General features: G+C 39.6%; 1 protein-coding gene across 2 annotated transcripts in view; it reads left to right on the forward strand.

The window, feature by feature from the left end:
• EML6 (EMAP like 6) overlaps positions 1-20,936 on the forward strand; it is a 386,982-nt gene that overhangs the window by 194,439 nt on the left and 171,607 nt on the right. For both annotated transcript variants that reach the window (XM_038397422.2, XM_038397425.2), the window contains exons 11-15: positions 1,625-1,837; positions 8,936-9,103; positions 11,818-11,924; positions 17,524-17,642; positions 18,499-18,685. In XM_038397422.2, coding sequence (XP_038253350.1) covers positions 1,625-1,837; positions 8,936-9,103; positions 11,818-11,924; positions 17,524-17,642; positions 18,499-18,685 — 794 coding nt within the window. The remainder of the gene's footprint in view (positions 1-1,624; positions 1,838-8,935; positions 9,104-11,817; positions 11,925-17,523; positions 17,643-18,498; positions 18,686-20,936) is intronic.

The raw sequence follows: 20,936 nt of genomic DNA on the forward strand, positions 1-20,936 counted from the left end.
AGATTTAGAAAAATATGACGAATAACAGGAAAAGATTTTGTTTTGGTTTAAAACATGTCTTCATCAAAATGAGCTTAAAAACTAGTTTAAAAATGATTACCTAAATCTCTCATGTTAAACTTTATTTAATTGTCATCACTGTGTTAATTTTAAAATGAACAAATCTTTTAAAAAAAAATCAGTTTACGATCAGCATTCCTCTATTTCTCAAAGTTTGCATCAATTGAGGTTTCCATATCTGCATGTAATATACATATATCCTGGAGAGTAACAATTTGAAGGATTTTTTGCTAATATTATATAAAATATTATACAGAGGAAACAATGTTTACTTCAATAAATTATGGCACATTAACTAAATTAAGCTAAATTAAGCATTTAGATAACATAGTGATAGGCACTTTAGAATTGTTGATAGATTTACATTTAGATTAAAATGTTTGGAATATCCTTCTGGACAAGAAATCCAGTGGGCTGCACATCCCTAATGGCTTTATAATCATTTTAGAATGAAAGCTAAAGATTTAGTCTATACTTAATAATTTTGAAGAAAAAAGAAATATTACAATTAATTGATTTCAGATAATTTTTAATGTCTACTGTAGAGATGAGCTTCAACCAAAAACCCCGGATTTGACACCCCCAAGAATTAGACCCAGCTCTAATTTAGTGAAGTTTTAAAATTAGATTGCTTTCTTTTCAGCTGACATCTCCTTATATGTTTAAAATGTGGCTAATGAATATTATCACATATGGTAAGGTTAACTTTGTTTCCCCTACAGATTTGGAATAGTCTTCTTGGGAGAAGTCCAAAGTTATTGATAACAATTCTTGAAATTATTCTTCAATGAAATTTGACTTCAAACATTACTCTGTATCATGTTGTTTTGCTGATACAATCTTAATACAATAGGATTACTTACGATCATTGCAAATGAAACATGAATAAAAATGTTTGTCAGCTAATATTCTTTCCCCAATTATATTTGTTCTCCTAGTACATTCTAGACATTCAGAAATGCTGTTTACATAGGGAGCATTAAAGATTACCATGAAGTAATAACATAGAGGAAAGCTATTACCTATAGTCTTTGTTAATGTAAAGAGTCATTGTATAGTGACAGGTTAACTAAATAGTCTCATTTAATTGATTTTATATAATCCAATAAAGCAAACTCCTGTACCAGTTGTAAAAGTGAAATTAATAAATGGAGGTAGATTTAGGATAGAATATTTTAGAACTTTAGTCCCCATTTCAAAATTTGAATGAGTACATATTATTTTATTAATTTTATAGCACCAAAAGCATTCTATTTATTTATGTGTATATGTAACTGTACAGTTGGAGACATTTCTTTTGCTATAGAAGATGTGACTTTTTGAGTCAAAATGGTGTAAAATCAGGATCTAGATAATCTGTGTAAAGTGCTCAGATTCTACAGTGATGATCTAGGAAAAATCATAACCAGGTAGATCATATTTATTCAAAATAAAATAATCTTTTTCTTTCTTGACATAAAAATACTGAGCTCAAAAAGAACACACAACTAACTATAATGGAGAAAAGCATCTTTTTAATGGAAAGATAGTTGGTTAAACAGCATATTAATTTGACTGTTTTCAGCTGGGAAGCATTTAACAAGCAAAGATGAGATCAAAGGAATTCACTGGGCCTCATGGACCTGTGTGATAGGGCCTGAAGTGAATGGAATTTGGCCAAAATATACCAACATTACAGATGTCAACTCTGTGGATGGAAATTACAGTAGCTCAGTGCTCGTGTCTGGAGATGATTTTGGATTTGTTAAATTATTCAAATTTCCTTGCCTAAAGAAAGGTAAGACACAGTTTTCTTCTCAGGAATTCAGTAATTAAACTACCACTGAATGTATGTTATATTACATTGATATTATACTAATATAATTACTGGGAATTTAATCTCCCCTTGATGTCCATTCAAAACTGCCATTGATATTAATGAGAATGATGTGTACATACGAGAGAATATGTTCCATTGATTCTAAAATGATCATTCAGTCAATGCTTGTTTGATGTTTCAGTGGACTGGGTATTGCCTGATGTAACACTTAATATAAGCAGACGTCAAATAAGGCTTGTCAAGATTCCTTCCCCACTCTGAACTCTGGGGTACAGATGTGAGGACCCGAATGAAAGACCCCCTAAGCTTATTTTTACTAGCTTAGGTTAAAAACTTTCCCAAGGCACAAACTTTACCTTGTCCTTGAACAGTATGCTGCCACCACCAAGTGATTTAGATGAAGAACAGGGAAAGGACCACTTGGAGTTCCTATTTCCCCAAAATATTCCCCCAAGCCCTTACACCCCCTTTTCTGGGGAGGCTTGAGTATAAAGAAGAAGAGCCCAAACCAGCCTTAGATTTTTAAGACCCAAAAAACCCATTCTTAAAAATCAGAACTTTATTAGAAGAACAATAAAAGATAAGAAAACAACTCTGTAAGATCAGAATGGAAGATAATCTTACAGGCAGTCAGATTCAAAACATAGAGAATCCATCTAGGCAAAACCTTAAGTTACAAAAAACCACAAAAACAGGAATACACATTGCCTCCGGCACAGCGAATTTACAAGCCAAAACAAAGAGAACCTAATACATTTTCTAGCTAGATTACTTACTAACTTTACAGGAATTGGAGGGCTTGCATCCTTGATCAGTTCCTGGCAAAGGGATCACACAGACAGACAAAAGTCTTTTTCCCTCCCTCCAGATTTGAAAGTATCTTGTCCTCTCATTGGTCATTTTGGTTCAGGTGCCAGCGAGGTCACCTTAGCTTCTTAACTCTTTACAGGTGAAAGGATTTTGCCTCTGGCCAGGAGTTTACCCTTCCCTTTATTTTTATGACAAGGCTATTCTAATCACTTTCCAGTGTATTTCTTTTCCTCTGCATATTTTAGACCCTTGCCTTTTAGTAAAATATTCCTATCTAAACATTCTGGAAAACATCCACTTGTTGCAATTGAGCAATTGTTATGATCATAGCATCTTTATAACTGTGTGCTATAAAACTATAAAAAAAAGGAGTTGGCAGATGTGATTACAGAGCCATTGGCCATTATCTTTGAAAACTCATGGCGATCGGGGGAAGTCCCAGACGACTGAAAAAGGCTAATATAGTGCCCATCTTTAAAAAAGGGAAGGAGGAGGATCCTGGGAACTACAGGCCAGTCAGCCTCACCTCAGTCCCTGGACAAATCATGAAGCAGGTCCTCAAGGAATCAATTCTGAAGCACTTAGAGGAGAGGAAAGTGATCACGAACAGTCAGCATGGATTTACCAAGGGCAAGTCATGTCTGACTAATCTAATTGCCTTCTGTGACAAGATAACTGGCTCTGTGGATGAGGGGAAAGCAGTGGACGTGTTGTTCCTTGACTTTAGCAAAGCTTTTGACACAGTCTCCCACAGTATTCTTGCCAGCAAGTTAAAGAAGTATGTGTTCGATGAATGGACTATAAGGTGGATAGAAAGTTGGCTAGCTTGTCGGGCTCAATGGGTAGTGATCAATGGCTCCATGTCTAGTTGACAGCTGGTATCAAGTGAAGTGCCCCAAGGGTCGGTCCTGGGGCCGGTTTTGTTCAATATCTTCATAAATGATCTGGAGGATGGTGTGAATTGCACCCTCAGCAAGTTTGCAGATGACACTAAACTGGGAGGAGAGGTAGATACACTGGAGGGTAGGGATGGGATACAGAGGGCCCTAGACAAATTAGATGATTGGGTCAAAAGAAATCTGATGAGGTTCAACAAGGACAAGTGCAGAGTATGGACTAGGGACCGAATAGCTAGGCAGCAGTTCTGCAGAAAAGGACCTAGGGGTTACAGTGAACAAGAAGCTAGATATGAGTCAACAGTGTGCCGTTGTTGCCAAGAAGGCCAATGCCATTTTGGGATGTATAAGTAGGGCCATTGCCAGCAGATCGAGGGACATGATCGTTCCCCTCTATTCGACATTGGTGAGGCCTCATCTGGAGTACTGTGTCCAGTTTTGGGCCCCACACTACAAGAAGGATGTGGAAAAATTGGAAAACGTTCAGCGGAGGGCAACAAAAATGATTAGGAGACTGGAACGCATGACTTATGAGGAGAGGCTGAGGGAACTAGGATTTTTTAGTCTGCAGAAGAGAAGAATGAGGGGGGATTTGATAGTTGCTATCAACTATCTGAAAGGAGGTTTCAAAGAGGATGGATCTAGACTGTTCTCAGTGGTAGCAGATGACAGAACAAGGAGTAATGGTCTCAAGTTGCAGTGGGGGAGGTTTAAGTTGGATATTAGGAAAAACTTTTTCACTAGGAGGGTGTTGAAACGCTGCAATGGGTTACCTAGGGAGGTGGTGGAATCTCCTTCCTTAGAAGTTTTTAAGGTCAGGCTTGACAAAGCCCTGACTGGGATGATTTAGTTGGGGATTGGTCCTGCCTTGAGCAGGGGGTTGGACTAGATAACCTCCTGAGGTCCCTTCCAACCCCGATATTCTATGATTCTATGTACTTCATGTGCGTGAGACTCGAAGATTCATGTTAGTAGTGTTCATTGGTCTGTGTCTGCACTGTTCCTGTCCTCTTGCACCAAATCAAGGGTAAAAGGGGCAGTGTGGACTGATTGTTTCTCCAATTCTTTTCTGCCACCACATGGCCTGAGACAGAGCCTACAATGTCCAGAGATTTGATGCTTCTACTTGATTCTGTAAATATTGTATGTATGAAGTTCTGTTAGATAGTTATTAGTTTACTCAATATAGTTAGTTAGGACTTGGGAGTTTGCCTCCCTGCTCCTGATTTGGGGTTGGGAATGTGGCTTGGTCAGTGACGAGTGACTGTCAGAGGTGCCTGTACTGCCTCAGAGAAGTGCATATCTCCGTCAAGTGCAGTATGTGCTGCTCTTTCCCCAGGCAAAGTTATCAGGTACGAAAATTCAAACTGAAGAGACATCTGATAGAGTGTGCAATGAGGGCTCAGTCATATCCAGGCTAGGAGACTGCCCCTCCCTTGTTCTGGTCAGAAGCTTCAAAAAACATGCCTCCTAGCACCATTACTTTGGACACAGGGATGGGTAAGAATAGAGCCAAGGACTCTTTTTCTCAGGGGAGGCATTCTCAAAAATCTAGAAGGACATGTCCCTTGAAGTCCATCTCTAAGGGGAGTGCTTCTTCCCCAACACTTTCTGTGTTGCGTGACTCTTTGCACTCTGTCCCAGGAGGTTCAGAAAATCTGAAGAGTCACTGCACCAATTTGCAGGCTCCAAAAACTAAGGGTGCTTCAGCTCCAGTACTATCTGCAACAGCTGATCTGTCATCAGTAACGAACAAGGACTGACATTGTGAGCCTAGACTGGGTCAACCCCCAGTACCAGCAAAGGAAAAGCACAGAGATTCCCTTGAACTGATGGTACCTTCATGCTCACATAGTAAAGTGTTGGCTTCCAAGGGATTTCATAGAATCATAGAATATCAGGGTTGGAAGGGACCTCAGGAGGTCATCTAGTCCAACCCCCTGCTCAAAGTGGGACCAATTCCCAATTTTTGCCCTAGAACCCTAAATGGCCCCCTCAAAGATTAAACTCACAGCCCTGAGTTTAGCAGACCAATGCTCAAACTACTGAGCTATCACCCCCCCCCCCATTACACTGGCTCTGTCAATATGGGGAGAAACTAACTGGGGAGAGGTATATGACAACAGAGTATCTTCCCAGATCTGTGGTCTCTCATTTTATTGGACCTGGTCCCGTCTAGGGAGGTTCTGACACCATCAGTCCATGAGCACTATAAAGGGAGAAGCTGGTCGCCGGTCTGTGTATCAATATAGGCATTGAAGCACCTATCATACTGCTGGCACCCCATTAGAATTGAACCCTACGTTCTCCTTTTCAAGACAATCCAACACTGAGGAGGGACTGACATCTCTACCACAGAAGATGAGCCCAGATAAAGGATTGAGAAGCTCCGGGGCTCCCCCACGACCTATGCTATGGGGACCACCTCATCTCATGTTGGATTGTTCTCACTGGCCTTACTGGGGATGTGGTACCCACCACATGCAGTATTCAGAAGTGGTACAGTCCTGACAAGAATCACACCATCCTTTCTCCTCCAAGAGACCAACCTGGCCTGCTCCAGGATCCTGTGGAGGAAGAAGAGCCAGATTCAGCAGTTTGTCTGGTTTTGCCAAGAATATCATCTTTGTCTCCTAAAACGGCAGTTGTCCCGGTCTCACCGTCTCTGCTGGATGATCACAGCAGATCCTGGAGCTGTTAAGGAGGGTTGCTGATATACTCCAGATTCCTCTGAAGGAAGTCCAAGGGACATCCCACAAACTCCTGGACATTTTACAAAATGCAGTGCGTCATAAGGTGGTCATATCCTCTAGCGGCCAAAGTAATGACATACTCCAGCAACACGTGCAGCTATTCCTAAGAGGGCAGAAAAGAGGTACTTTGCTCCCTCACTTGGAACAGAATTTTTATTCATGCATCTTGCCCTGAATTTCCTGGTTGTTCAGGCTGCTCCAGAAAGGAGTAGGCAACAAGACACCCCTTCAGATAAGGAGGCAAATGCTTGGACCTCCAAGGGAAAAAAGTGTTTACAGCTTCCAGTCTGCATTTCCAAATAGCCAGTTATCAGGCACTACTTGTGAAGTATGATTTCATCAACTACTGCAAGTTTTCGGAATTCAGAGAGAAGTTCCTTCAGAAAGACAAAGTGCAATTCCAAACCCTCCAACCTGCTGCCTGTTGGAGGCAATTTCATTTTGTGACCCCTAGTTCTTGAAGATAAACATCAATGACCTAGAGTTCACAGTTAATGTATCTGATGTGGTTTTCATAAATAAACTAGAAAGAACATGATCAGTCCTATCCCAGACAGAAAAATCAACTTCTTCTGTTCTGGCGAAAGCAAAATTTCCTATCTCTGTGTGCACTGATCATTAAGGGAAAGATGAACTATAAGACTTGCATGGCAGAACTGTGGAATTAGCACCAGAAACATCCTTACTCATCAGGTTAGCAGGCTGGTGATTGATCTCTTTGTATCGGGAAACAGCAATATAGTGACCTGTAGCCTCTTCAGGAAAGGTCAAGATGTGATGTGGGGAATGACTTCTCACAAAGCTGGGCAATGTTTCTTCCATATGCCTTCCCTCCTTTTCCACTGCTTTCGAGGACTATACCAAAGATAGTTACTTTTTATGCCTTTCTGACTGAAGAAATCTGGACTCTTAGGCATGATTAATTTAGCATTGGACCTTTGGTTATCTCTGTCTCACTGAGGAGGTCTGCTATTGCAAAAGTCAGTCATCCCATATTGTAAAACCCAATCCTTATCCTGGTCCAGACAGGTTCAAAATGGATACTTGTGTGAAGTGATTTTCAAAAGAAGTCAATGAATAGAACTTATTCTGCTGGCTGGTGCAAAGTCCATAGTTTAACTAATATGTTAAGTATAGCCTTGATTTCCCCCAGGAGGTGTTAATGTGGCCTTAATAGGCAAAGAGGTTAAGCTTTTTTGGTATAATGTCCTCAGCATGTTCAAGAAAAGAAAGTTTTGTGCAAATCCCAACATTAAGTGCTTCCTTAGGGCACCAACCTTTATTCTAGTCCCACAAGCTCAAAAATAAATACATCAGAACCTAAATTCCCTCTAAACTGCGTGGCCGGTTGACCACCCAGCAGGCTATCAAATGCCGGGCACTTCAGGTGTCCCTCCCCACACTGCTGTGCTGCTCCTGCCCTCTGCCTTGGAGCCCCTGGCCAGCTGCTACAGGGCGTGGGAGGTGGGCACTGATGTCAGGGTGTCCCCCTTCCCCTGCCCCTTGTACCCCATCTCCACAGAGCTGGGGGGGGACAGGACAGGGCTCAGGATGGAGGGAGCTTTCTGGCAGCTGTTGCTGTGTCTGGACAAGCAGGCTTCAGACTGCTGAGTGCCAATCTACTTAAAAGGACGGTGTACTTAAAGGGGCAGTGTGTGTGTGTCTCTCTGTCACACATTTGCACTGATGGCATGCAAAATCCAACGTCAGAAGATTATTTTATCTCAGGAAATATTGAACATACTGAACTACTGTTCTCATTTTTGTTAGGTAGCTCATCAGTAGTTATTTATTAGATTGGTGGTGATAGGGACTCTCTTCATCCTAGTTTTAAGAATAATTCCTACTCCATTTTCTGGTCAGGCTTTCAGAATTATACAGAGGGAACTGGGGAATGTTTTATAATTGCATCACTACTTTCTTTTGGTAAAGGATTTATATTATTGTTATATTCCATCTGAAATTTCATCCAGATTAGGGAGAGACCAAGATTAGCTGGAGGTCACCTGACCTTGACCAGCTATATTGAGCTAAAAGCTGTTGACCTTGTGTGTACAGTAGAGTAAAGGTTGGGGTTAGGTAAAATTTGTTAGCTAATACCAATTACCTTTCTTAATCTAGACAGACCTTTAGAGGATATCTAAAACGAACTCCAGCACTGCCATGTTGCTGCCTATTTGCTCATATTTCTTTTTTGCAGTCTAATCATTTCACCATTTCAACTCTGTCATACAGTTGCCTTGAAGAACCAAGAGTCTCAATAGCACTGCTGAATCTTGTGCTTTTTTATAATTGTACCACACTATGCTGTTACTTTGCTGACAATTTGGCTTTTTATTGTATTTTATTTCAGCATGAAATTTAAAAAAATAACCTATCTTTGGGCCATATAATGAAACAGTTAGGATGGTGGAAGTTTGATTTGAAATGTTGGAAATTTGCAAGAGCAGACAAGCCATGAGGCAGATTTTTAATGTATGGTCCCATTAAAAAACAATTTATATGTACTGACCTATCACCTTTTTTAAAAATTAACTTTAATTTGTTTATTCAGTGGCTATTTTCACTTTTAACAATTTTATTTTTATATATTTTAGGAGCTAAATTTAGAAAATATGCGGGGCACTCAGCACATGTAACTAATGTACGTTGGTCACATGATTTTCAGTGGGTGTTAAGTACAGGAGGTGCTGATCACTCTGTTTTTCAGTGGAGATTTATTCCAGAAAGTGTAACAAATGGAATCCTTGAAACAGTATCCCAAGGTAAAAATTACCATTTTCTGAAAATTTGCTTATGATGTTTATTTTGTTATTTTTGATTCATAAAAATCAAATAAATATGTAGCACTGATGAAGAAGGTTGTGTTGGATGAAGAGAAAATTATTATTTTTCATATTAGTCTCTGGAAAACCACACATCCAGCTTGCACAGGGCCTTTTGCTTTCCTGTAGATTAATGAGAGTTAATAGACTAGTGTATGTCCCAAGCAAAGTCTACTCAAATAATCCTGTAGCAGGATTCAGGGAATTTATCTGGGAAGATACCAGAGATATTTTCAACACACATCAAATATAAGAAGCTTATAAGAGGGAGAGATGTACTAGATCAGAGTCAGTTTTCAAAATTGGACACCTGAATTGTGTACACAAATCCTAATTGTGCATGAAAAAGGCACTTAGCTGTGTAAATGCCATTTTGTGTGTCCATGTGCAAATATGCATATGAACATGTGAGATTTGTGTGTACAATTTAATGGTCATATTTGAAAATTGCACTTGTAATGTGCATTGTACCTGTAATATTGAACAGAAGCATATAAATTACATAACGTCAACTGCTAAATATTGGATTTCCCTGCAGGAAATCTTTCACATTTTCTCAGGCCCTGCAGAAATTAACTGATTTTTTTCCATGTGATATAACACATTATTTCAAGCAAGTAGAGGGATCACACATCATGCAATATTTAAGGATAACCATATAATTTCTGCATGTCATCACTATAAAAGGTACTTACAGATAATGTATAATCCCAGCTGAGTGAATTGCATTAATAATTATTAGGGCTGTCAAGCGATTAAAAAAAATAATCATGAGTAATTTTGCGATTAAAAAAATGAATCGCAATTAATCTCATTGTTAAACAATAATAGAAGATCATTTATTTAAATATTTTTGGAAGTTTTCTACATTTTCAAATATATTGATTTCAATTACAACAAAGAATACAAAGTGTAGAGTGTTCACTTTATATTTATTTTTGATTACAAGTATTTACCCTGTAAAAAAACAAAAGAAATAGTATTTTTCAATTCACCTAATACAAGTACTGTAGTGCAATCTCTTTATCATGAAAGTTAAACTTAAAAATGTGGAATTATGTTACAAAAAAATCTGCATTCAAAAATTAAACAATGTAAAATTTTAGAGCCTGCAAGTCCACTCAGTCCTGCTTCTTGTTAAGCCAATTGCTCAGACAAACAAGTTTATTTACATTTGCAGGAGATAATGCTGCCTGCTTCTTGTTTACAATGTCACCTGAAAGTGAGAACAGGCGTTCTCATGGCACAGTTGTAGCCGTCATCGCAAGATATTTACATGCCAGATGTGCTAAAAATTCATATGTCCTTTCATACTTCAACCACCATTCCAGGGGACATGTGTCCATGCTCATGACAGGCTCAATAACAATCCAAAGCAGTGCGGACTGATGCATGTTCATTTTCATTATCTTAGTCAGATGCCACCAGCAGAAGGTTGATTTTTCTTTTTTGGTGGTTTGGGTTCTGTAGGTTCCGCATTTCAGTGTTGCTCTTTTAAGACTTCTGAAAGCATGCTCGACACCTCGTCCCTCTCAGATTTTGGAAGGCACTTCAGATTCTTAAACCTTGGGTTGAGTGCTGTAGCTATCTTTAGAAATCTCACATTGGCACCTTTTTTGCGTTTTGTGAAATCTGCAGAGAAAGTGTTCTTAAAACGAACAACATATGCTGGGTCATCATCCGAGCCTGCTATAACATGTAATATATGGCAGAATGCAGGTAAAACAGAGCTGGGGACATGAAGTTCTCCCCCAAGGAGTTCAGTCACAAATTTAATTAACACATTATTTTTTAATGAGCATCATCAGCATGGAAGCATGTCCTCTGGAATGGTGGCCGAAGCATTAAAGGGCATACAAATGTTTAGCATATCTGGCACATAAATACCTTGCAATGCTGGCTACAAAAGTGCCATGCAAATGCCTGTTCTCACTTTCTGGTGACATTCTAAATAAGAAGTGGGCAGCATTATCTCCTGTAATTGTAAACATACTTGTTGGTCTTAGCAATTGGCTGAACAAGAAGCAGGACTGAGTGGACTTGTAGGTTCTGAAGTTTTACATTGTTTTGTTTTTGAGTGCAATTATGTAGCAAAAAAATTCTACATTTGTAAGTTGGACTTTCACGAGCAAGAAATTGCACTACAGTACTTGTATTTGGTGAACTGAAAAATACTGTTTCTTTTGTTTATCATTTTTACAGTGCAAATATTTGTAATAAAAAATAATATACACTTTGATTTCAATTACAAGACAGAATATAATATATATAAAAATGTAGAAAAACATCCAAAATATTTAATACATTTCAATTGGTATTCTATTGTTTAACGGTGCAATTAAAACTGTGATTAATCGTGATTAATTTTTTTTTTTAGTTAATCGTGTGAGTTAACTGTGATTAGTCAACAGCCCTAATAGTTATTCAGGTTTTTACAATAAAGACCTTGGCATTGAAGTGGGAGAATTATCTGTCTTTACCTTTGTGATACAAAACCAGAAATGTTCACCAAGTCCATAGAATGTTTGCAAACATTTTAAAGCTTCTGAAGGTTTTGCATTAATTCCTGGTAGTCTAAAAATTTGTGAAAATGTGACATAATATTCTGTTCTGACTAGATAATAACTATTACATGTGGATTGATTTTTATGCAGAGGGAGATATTGAGTCATACAGTGAAGAGTCAGATTCTGATTTATCTGATGTGCCAGAGCTAGATTCAGATATTGAGCAGGAAGCTCAAATCAACTATGATCGCCAAGTGAGTAAAAATGAATATACAGATGTAAACTCAGCTGCCTAATAATCCACTATAACTTTTCAGTAAAGCCAGTTAAAATAAAGTTGCAGCAAATTAATCTGTCTACTTTGAGGAAAAAATATTTTGACAATATTTAGGCTGGTTATTCAACCAATATACAAAATAAAAGCAGTGTGTACTTTAGCTACAGATGAGTATTTGAAAAGCGTTTTAAAAAAAAGTGCCTATATGCCTATATACAAAAGCCGTATACTAGTATGGTAGATATGCCCTTTTATTATCATGCCCACCAGCTTCAATGAAGTTTCACCCAGCCTATATTATAATATAGCACACATAAAAAGTATTTTAAAAGAACTCTATTAAAGTTTCAAAATCAAGAACTCGAAGTATGGAAATGACAGAATTAAGGATGCTGTGCAGCATTAAGGATGCTGTGCAGTCTTAATTCTTTCTCCTTGTGTGTATGCATTATGATAGATTTGAATTATATGTTCACATACTATTTTTTCCACAGAACCAATGCCTCATTCAGTTTTCAGAATGGACCTGCTCCTGGGATGAATTAGGGTGGTATAATAAAGGAGGCTGTTGTCTGTAGGACCTTGCCTCATTTGCCGCAGAAATTGGAAGGTGTGTGTTGAATGAGGTAGGGGATTAGCAGGAAGAAAAAGAAAGCTCTGATGGTCAAGGCAGTTAAATGCTGCTGTCTTGGAAAATTGGATTTTATCCCTGACTTTGCCAATTCTGTGTGATGCTGAGCAAGTCATTTAAATCAGGCTTTTTAGAAATAGTCTTTAATTGTGTGTTCCTCATTTTCTGGGAGTTCGACTTGATACCCTGGGGTCTGATTTGCAGAAGTACTGAGAACTCACAGCTGCAACTGAAGTCAATGATGAATTCTGCTTTGAACATAAAAAATGCTAACTAATAATGGTAGTTATTCTGAAAAATCACATCCTCCTGTCTCACGTTGGTCATCCAAATTAGTGGATACTTTGAACTTACTCTCTATGCTTCAGCTCCCTACAGTAAAACGGGATAATGCCACCTCCTCATCTCACAGAGGTATTGTGAACATAAATTAATGAATGTTTGTGAAGCATTCAGATACTATTGAGACAAGCACCATAGAAAGGCACATGAGGAAATTAATAATTCTTTGTTCAGAGCGTAGGTAAATGAGGCCTAGGGTTACACACTGAACAAAACAAAATATTGGATAGCTGCTTATTATGTGAGCAATGTCCATCCTGTGCCCAAACTGAGGCAGGGGTCCTGTGGAAAAAATAGTGTATCATCATGTAATTAAAGACTGTATCATAATGGCACAAGGGGGACAAATTAAGCTTCCACATGTTGGGGAAGCACTGACTCTGAAAAAGATTTGGAGTCCGTGGTGGCTATGCAGCTGAACATGACCTCCCAATGTGATGCTGTGGCCAAAAAAGCTAATCCTGGGATGCATAAACAGGGAAATCTCAAGTAGGAGTAGGGAGGTTATTTTACCTCAGTATTCGGACTGGTGTGACCGCTACAGGAATTCTGAGTCCAGTTCTGGTGCCCACAATTCAAGAAGGAGGTTGATAAATTGGAGAGGGTTCAGAGAAGAGCCACAAGTATGATTAAAGGATTAGAAAACATACCTTATAAGTAAGTGATAGACATAAAGAGCTCAATCTATTTAATTTAACAAAGAGACAGTAAGGGGTGATTTGATCATCATCTATAAGTATCTACACAGGGAACAAATATTTAATAATGGGCTGTTCAGTCTAACAGAGAAAGGTGTGACATAATCCAATAGCTGGAAGTTAAAGCTAGACAAACTTAGACTGGAAATAAAATGTAAATTTTTGACAGAGAGTAATTAACCATTGGAACAATTTACCAATAGTCATGGTGGTGTCTTCATCACTGATAATTTTTGAATCAGGATTAGACATTTTTCTAACAAATATATTATAGGAATTATTGTGGGCAAGTTCAGTGGTCTGTGTAATACTGGAGGTCAGACTAGATGATCGCAATGGTCCCTTCCACCCTTGAAATCTATGAATCTATGAACATAAATTCTGGCAATTCCTAACTTCTGAGAGCTTGAGTTTACAATCTTAATAATAGTCTTTTAATTTAGTTTTTTGTGTGTAATTTTCTATGTTTTTAAAAATCAAACTGAAGGAACAGAAATTTCATCATATTGACACACATGGGTCATCAGTAGGATTGGAACCTTAAGATCCACTGCACTGACCTCTGAGCTAGTGGAGTAACTGATAGTAACAGTAGGTTATTGTCCTCTATGTCAATCAGCACTAGAGAGTGTTTAAACACACATCTTGCCTGTGGGTTTCACAGGTGTTTGCTAACAGCAGACAAATGGTGAGACTCAGTAATCTTGGGTTCTATTCAAGGCTTTAGAGGGGAGTGTGCTCTAGTGGGCACAAACTCTTCTGCCCATTCCTCTCCAGCTTAACCCGTTCTGTCCTATCCCTTCCAACATGTCTCTATCCCAGTTGTCTCTTTCCCACTTTTAAGGCTTCTCCTTAAGTTCCATTCTTTTTGCCTACCCAGTCTCCTCTTCCGGGCTTAGTCTCCTAACCCCCCCCATACTCCCAGTCTTCTTGCCAAACCCAGTTCCTCACTCCTGGCTCCTTGTCCACTTTGTCTGTCCCATTCCTCCCTGCCCACCCCCCAACACTGGCTCCCTGTCTCTCTCCCTGGGATCCTTATTGAATTTTAGTCCTCCCTTCTTACTCCTTACCCTGCTGCTTGCCCCAGTCTCCTCACTTTGTGGCAACTTGTCCCAATCTTTTTGCCTGTCCAGTCCTAGTTCCTCCCCCACACCCTCCAGCTCCTTGTCAGATCTTCTCTCCTGCCCCCCGTTCACCCCCCACTGATTTCTAGTCCCAGTCACAGATCCTTGTCCAATCTCTGCCGTCTCCTGCCGCCAGCTGGCTCCCAGTCCTCCACATGTCTCACTAGCTTCCAGGCTCCTTGCTCAACCAGTTCCAGCCTCCTCTCCCTCCCTGTTCCCAGTTTTAGTTACCGTGCCCTGCCGGTCCCAGTCTCCTTGTCCAACCAATCTTAATTCCCTCCACACATACCACCAACTCCCAGTCACACTTTCTCTCCCTTCCCCCTTCATTCCCAGTCTCACCAGACTTCTTTCCCCAATGTACTCCTTTCTTCCCTTCCCTGGTCCATCTTTTGTCCCCTCTGCATTTGAATCAGCTGGATTCCTCCTTCACACTGTCTGAGTTCCAGCATGGGATTGGGGAGGGTGTCATTGTCAGTGCAGGAGAGACAGGCTCTGTGCTCTCACTTCCAGTATCCAGCCCCATTCTGACTCGCAGCAGCTGGGATCAGCCATTACAGTGGAAGTCCAGCTTCATACTTGTAGTCCTGTGTTGGAGCCACTGTGAGGCATTGAAGCATGCTAGATGTGAGGACAGAAAATTTGAATATTTTAGAACTGAGAGATGTGAGAAGCTCGAGCATGTTCAATGGGGACAGAAAATTTGGATATTTTAGCTGCTAAAGTTGAAAAAGTCTCTACTGAGCATGTGTGAACAGTGATTTTTCAAAGGCTTGTAGCTTGGCCAAATATTGGCAGATTTTCAGATGGATGGTAAAGGGCACATCCCTGAAACAAATGCCAGATTTCAAGTCCTTGCTCCAAGTCATGGATGGTAAAGATATTTAAAAAAAAAAAGGTTGCCAGAATTACTTTATTATAAGTAAGAGTGCATTTTTCACTAGCTTCATTAGTGGAAACAACTGAACAGTTTTGGCTGAAATTAGAGATAGACAAGAATTTTCAAAAGTGCCTAGTCCCATTTTCAGAAGTGACTTATCTTCTTACTTTTCACTTCTGAAGATGGAACTTGGGCTCCTAAATTACTTCGGCACTTTTGAAAATGTTACCTATAATATTTTATGTTTCATTGTTAGTGTAATGGTGTGGCTTGCCCCATGCACTGGAGAGCCTGGGGCTAAACCAAACTGATTACAAAATGTGCCCCACCTGAGAGGAATCAAACAATTTCCCATATCAAGCAGAAAGTGGCTGCAGTAAAGCGGGCGAGCTGGGCTTAAGTGGTAATAAAGCTTGGCTGGGGAAAGAAATGGAGGAAGAGCCAGAGCAAGAAGGAAAGCTTTCTAGGCAGGGAGGTCTGGGAGAGACTCTGACTAAAGCAGGGAGGAGGCAGAGAGACCCAGAGGGGAACTGAAAAGGCTGGCTAGGAAGCAGCCCAGACAGAATTGCTGCACAGGTAAAGGAGCAGACCTGTTTATTCAGTACATGGCCTTAAGTCGAAACCCAGAGGGTGGAACTGGGTTCACCTACAAAGGGGGCATACAAATCCTTCGCAAGGATTATTGAGCCCAGGATGGGGGGGCCTACAGACTATGCCCTGAAGATAGGCAGATGATTAGCCCCAGAGAGGGTGGAAGAATTTTTGTTTATGTTAAAGACATTTTGGGACTCTTTGTTTGGACAGTTGTGACTCTGAAAGGGGTAGACTTAAGATGGTGACCCAGCAGAAGGGCCAAGTTACTGGAAGAGAAGCTACCACAGTGCCCGAGCAACTGTTGGCATGGTGGTGCTAGAGTAGCAAGAGAATGCCACGTCTGGTTAGGAGGGAGGCCCTAGTAGTGAGTGGACTTATTTACAGGTGGCATCCTTTAAAAGTTTTTGAAGAAGTTTTTGAAGTTTTTGAAACCAGATGAAAACAGTGTATGAACAGAACAGTGTATGCTAGTGACAGGCAAAATGTCTAGAGTTTGTTCGTATACGGATCCAAAATTTCAGATGCTTATCTGAACCTCTGTGTGGTAACATTTCCAGATCAGATATTCTTATGACGTTTTCAGCACCCCTGGGGGTCAAGGGTGCTAAAAATTAGGTCATAATTTCAAATTTAGGTCAGAATTAGTGTGGAAATAGCTTTTGTTGCAAGAGATTTTGGTACCTCCACTGCCAGCTAAAACCAAGAAATGAAGAGATGTACAAAAACAAAGAAATAATTTAAAGCTATATTTCAGCCTCGTGGTGAATTTAATTGATGTCACAACCTCTAAGTGGCGTCAAACAGCTCTAGGAGTTCCACAATGTTTCAACATCTCTAACTGATTTACATGTATAATATTTTGTATCTCTGGTATATATATTAAGACTGTAATTCCATCTCAGGATTCTGGTGACATTTGCAAATCACTTAAGTAATGTGCTTATTGTATATGTCACCAGAACTTATTGATGGAATTATTTCATTATTATGTACAGGTTTGAGTACATGTATTAAGTTGAAAAAAGAAATTTAGAGTATCAGTATTAAAAATCCTGTTCACAAAGTAGTATGTGATACATGAAACTTCTTGAATAACAATGACCTTTCCCTGATCTTCCATTAATACCACTAGTGGGGATTCTCCTCCTCTCTTTAGGGCAGGGATCATGACTTCTTCTATGTCTTGTATATTGTTGAGCACACTGACATATAACTAGTATTTTTCATTATTATTAGTTAAGGAACTGGTCTGTGTATTTATATTCAATACACTTGAGATGTATAATTAAGTGTAACTTATTCTTTAGGTTTACAAAGAAGATCTACCTCAGCTGAAACAACAAAGTAAAGAGAAAAACCATTCAGTGCCCTTCCTTAAAAGAGAGAGAGCTCCTGAGGACAGCTTAAAACTGCAGTTTGTACATGGGTATTGTTACTATTAAGTAAAGGTTCTTGGACTTCTCTTTTGTAAGCCAAAACTTCCATTGAATAGCACAGTGCTTAAATAGACACTCTTAAACACACCTTGATTAACTTGAGGTAAAGTATTTGATGTAACATTTTCCACTGCTTACCCACAGGTAAATTACTGTGCCTACTGATATTGTGGTAAAAATGGGAATATCACCTATACATTTCTCTTTCTTTCAGTTGTGATTGTTAGGGTGGAGGATATAAAGAGGTACCAATGTACCTAAGTAATAACCAAGCATTACCTTTTTTTTTTTTTTTTTTTTTAAGATCACCTTTTCAACTCACAGTTGACTTTCCTTGGTATTTTCTGGAGCAGTCATTAGGTCCATTGGCTATGGTTGTTGTAATTAATAGAAATGTGTGATACATTTGCAGCAGAAAAGCATGCAAAACTTTCCTGGGCATAATTTTGTACGAACTTGAGCTAATTTATGATTTCTTACCAAATCATAGGAACCCTGTGTTTTCTCATGATTTTGATGCAAATCAGGTGAACCTTGATAGTTTTGGATGAGTTTTTGGTTCAGTTAATCCCCAAAATCAAAGTAAAATTTGAGTGTTAATTGTTTGAATGCAGAAAAAAATGTATACTTAACTAATGCAAAGAAAACCATGGAGTTTTACGCAGCTCTAGTTGTTAACAATTATGAATTAATATAAGACATTTAAATGGTTGTAGTCAGCCTGTATATTATGATATTTTGGGTCTAGCTCAGGTAAGTCATTTGCGTAGTTAGATTGTTTTCCCCCAAAGTACACAGATATTTTTGGTGGCATATTAAACTTCCTTTGCTTTATATTTATTTCAGTTACAGAGGCTATGACTGTCGAAATAATTTGTTCTACACACAAACTGGAGAAGTAGTTTACCACATCGCTGCTGTTGCCATTGTATACAGTAGGCAACAACACACCCAAAGACTATATCTTGGACATGATGATGACATCCTCAGCTTAACTATCCATCCAATGAAAGACTATGTTGCTACTGGACAGGTATGTAACTAGGAGTGTTGGTCATGACAAAACAACTTAAGGAATTCTCTATCACAAACTATATTTGAGAAATGCAAAACAGTTTGTGTACCTTTCTCATAAAGAGAAGTATTTTTCTCCTTTGAAAATCACAGATTAAATGTTTTGCTACCCATGTCATTGCCTAACTGCTAGGGAAAGCAGTAGTGGAAACAATGATTGTGACATTGTTACAGTATTCCTAAAAAACAGAAATTAGAGTCTCCTATTGTGGCATTTGGAAAGTTGCTTATTCACTCTGAACCTTTGCTCCTCATCTGTAAAATGTAGAAAATAATACATATTTCCCTACCTCCCATGAGTCTTCTAATGTTTAGTTAGGTTTTTATTTTATTATATTTGTATAACAGTAGCACCTAAAGCTCCCAAGTAGGCTAGGACCTCATTGTGTTAGGCACCATACTGACAAAGTAAAAGACTGTCCTGATGCAAAAAGCTTTAATTCTTAATGCTAAAATACAATAGGATAGCAAGACATATAGGCAGGGAGCAGCCGTGTAGCCAGGTGGAGGGAACTGGGGGGAGGGTGGATGAGCTAATGATAGTAACAGAATATTTGTGTAAAGATTAGCAATGTTCACAATCTTTAGGTATAATAAGATGAACAACAGCAGTAACCTTAGATTCCTGATTGATAGGGTTGCAGATTTGTCATAACATTTTTTTTAAACAAAAATCAGGGAGCAGTTATGGCAGATACAGTAAAAGTCATAGGTTACCAAATTTACCTTGCCTTCTCCCTGACTTTTGATTTTAAAAAAATATTGTACTCCTTGCCCTGCTGAGGAGGCATGGACCATCCACAGCAGCACCTTTAACCTCAGGACTGCAACCCTAATCCTGACTTGGTGTGGAAGGGAGGGCTCCCCAAGGAGAGGGAGGACGCTCTGAAAAGTGAAAGCCTGCACACGCTCATCCTGCAGCAGCAGGTCCTGTGGGCCTGTGCCTGGAACCCTGCTCTGGGCATTGTGACTTGGTGTGTTTGCTCTGGTTTGCCCAGCACTCCTGCCCCCCACCCCACACCATTATGACAGAGGTTGGGTGGGCCAAACCTGAGTGGCACTGCAACCTGGTGTACCAGGTCATAATGCCCAGAGGGGGAGCTGGGCCCAGCCCTGTGGGATCAGAGCTGCTGCTGCAAGTGAGTGACTGACAGAAAAAGTCATGGGCAAATGGGAAAATCACACTAAAGGTGACTTTTTTTTTTTTTCACCCACCCACCCTGTAGTCCTAATGTTTCCCTATCCATTCTCATCAGGCAGGGATTTGTACTCATCATGGCAGGGGTGAGTGTTGAGGGATTTGAAGGAAGATGAAATAGAACTATATGGATTATCAAAAAGAAAAGGAGTACCCGTGGCACCTTAGAGACTAACATTTATTAGAGCATAAGCTTTCGTGAGCTACAGCTCACTTCATCGGATGCATTTGGTGGAAAAAGCAGAGGAGAGATTTATATACACACACACACACACACACACACACACACACACACACACAGAGAACATGAAACAATGGGTTTATCATACACACTGTAAGGAGAGTGATCACTTAAGATAAGCCATCACCAGCAGCGGGGGGCGGGGGGGAAGGAGGAAAACCTTTCATGGTGACAAGCAAGGTAGGCTAATTCCAGCAGTTAACAAGAATATCAGAGGAACAGTGGGGGGGGGAGGGAGAAATACCATGGGGAAATAGTTTTACTTTGTGTAATGACTCATCCATTCCCAGTCTCTATTCAAGCCTAAGTTAATTGTATCCAGTTTGCAAATTAATTCCAATTCAGCAGTCTCTCGTTGGAGTCTGTTTTTGAAGCTTTTTTGTTGAAGTATAGCCACTCTTAGGTCTGTGATCGAGTGACCAGAGAGATTGAAGTGTTCTCCAACTGGTTTTTGAATGTTATAATTCTTGACGTCTGATTTGTGTCCATTCATTCTTTTACGTAGAGACTGTCCAGTTTGGCCAATGTACATGGCAGAGGGGCATTGCTGGCACATGATGGCATATATCACATTGGTAGATGCGCAGGTGAACGAGCCTCTGATAGTGTGGCTGATGTGATTAGGCCCTATGATGGTATCCCCTGAATAGATATGTGGACAGAGTTGGCAACGGGCTTTGTTGCAAGGATAGGTTCCTGGGTTAGTGGTTCTGTTGTGTGGTTGCTGGTGAGTATTTGCTTCAGATTGGGGGGCTGTCTGTAAGCAAGGAC

This window comes from Dermochelys coriacea, chromosome 3 (assembly GCF_009764565.3).
Source record: "Dermochelys coriacea isolate rDerCor1 chromosome 3, rDerCor1.pri.v4, whole genome shotgun sequence".
Lineage (NCBI taxonomy): Eukaryota > Metazoa > Chordata > Testudines > Dermochelyidae > Dermochelys > Dermochelys coriacea.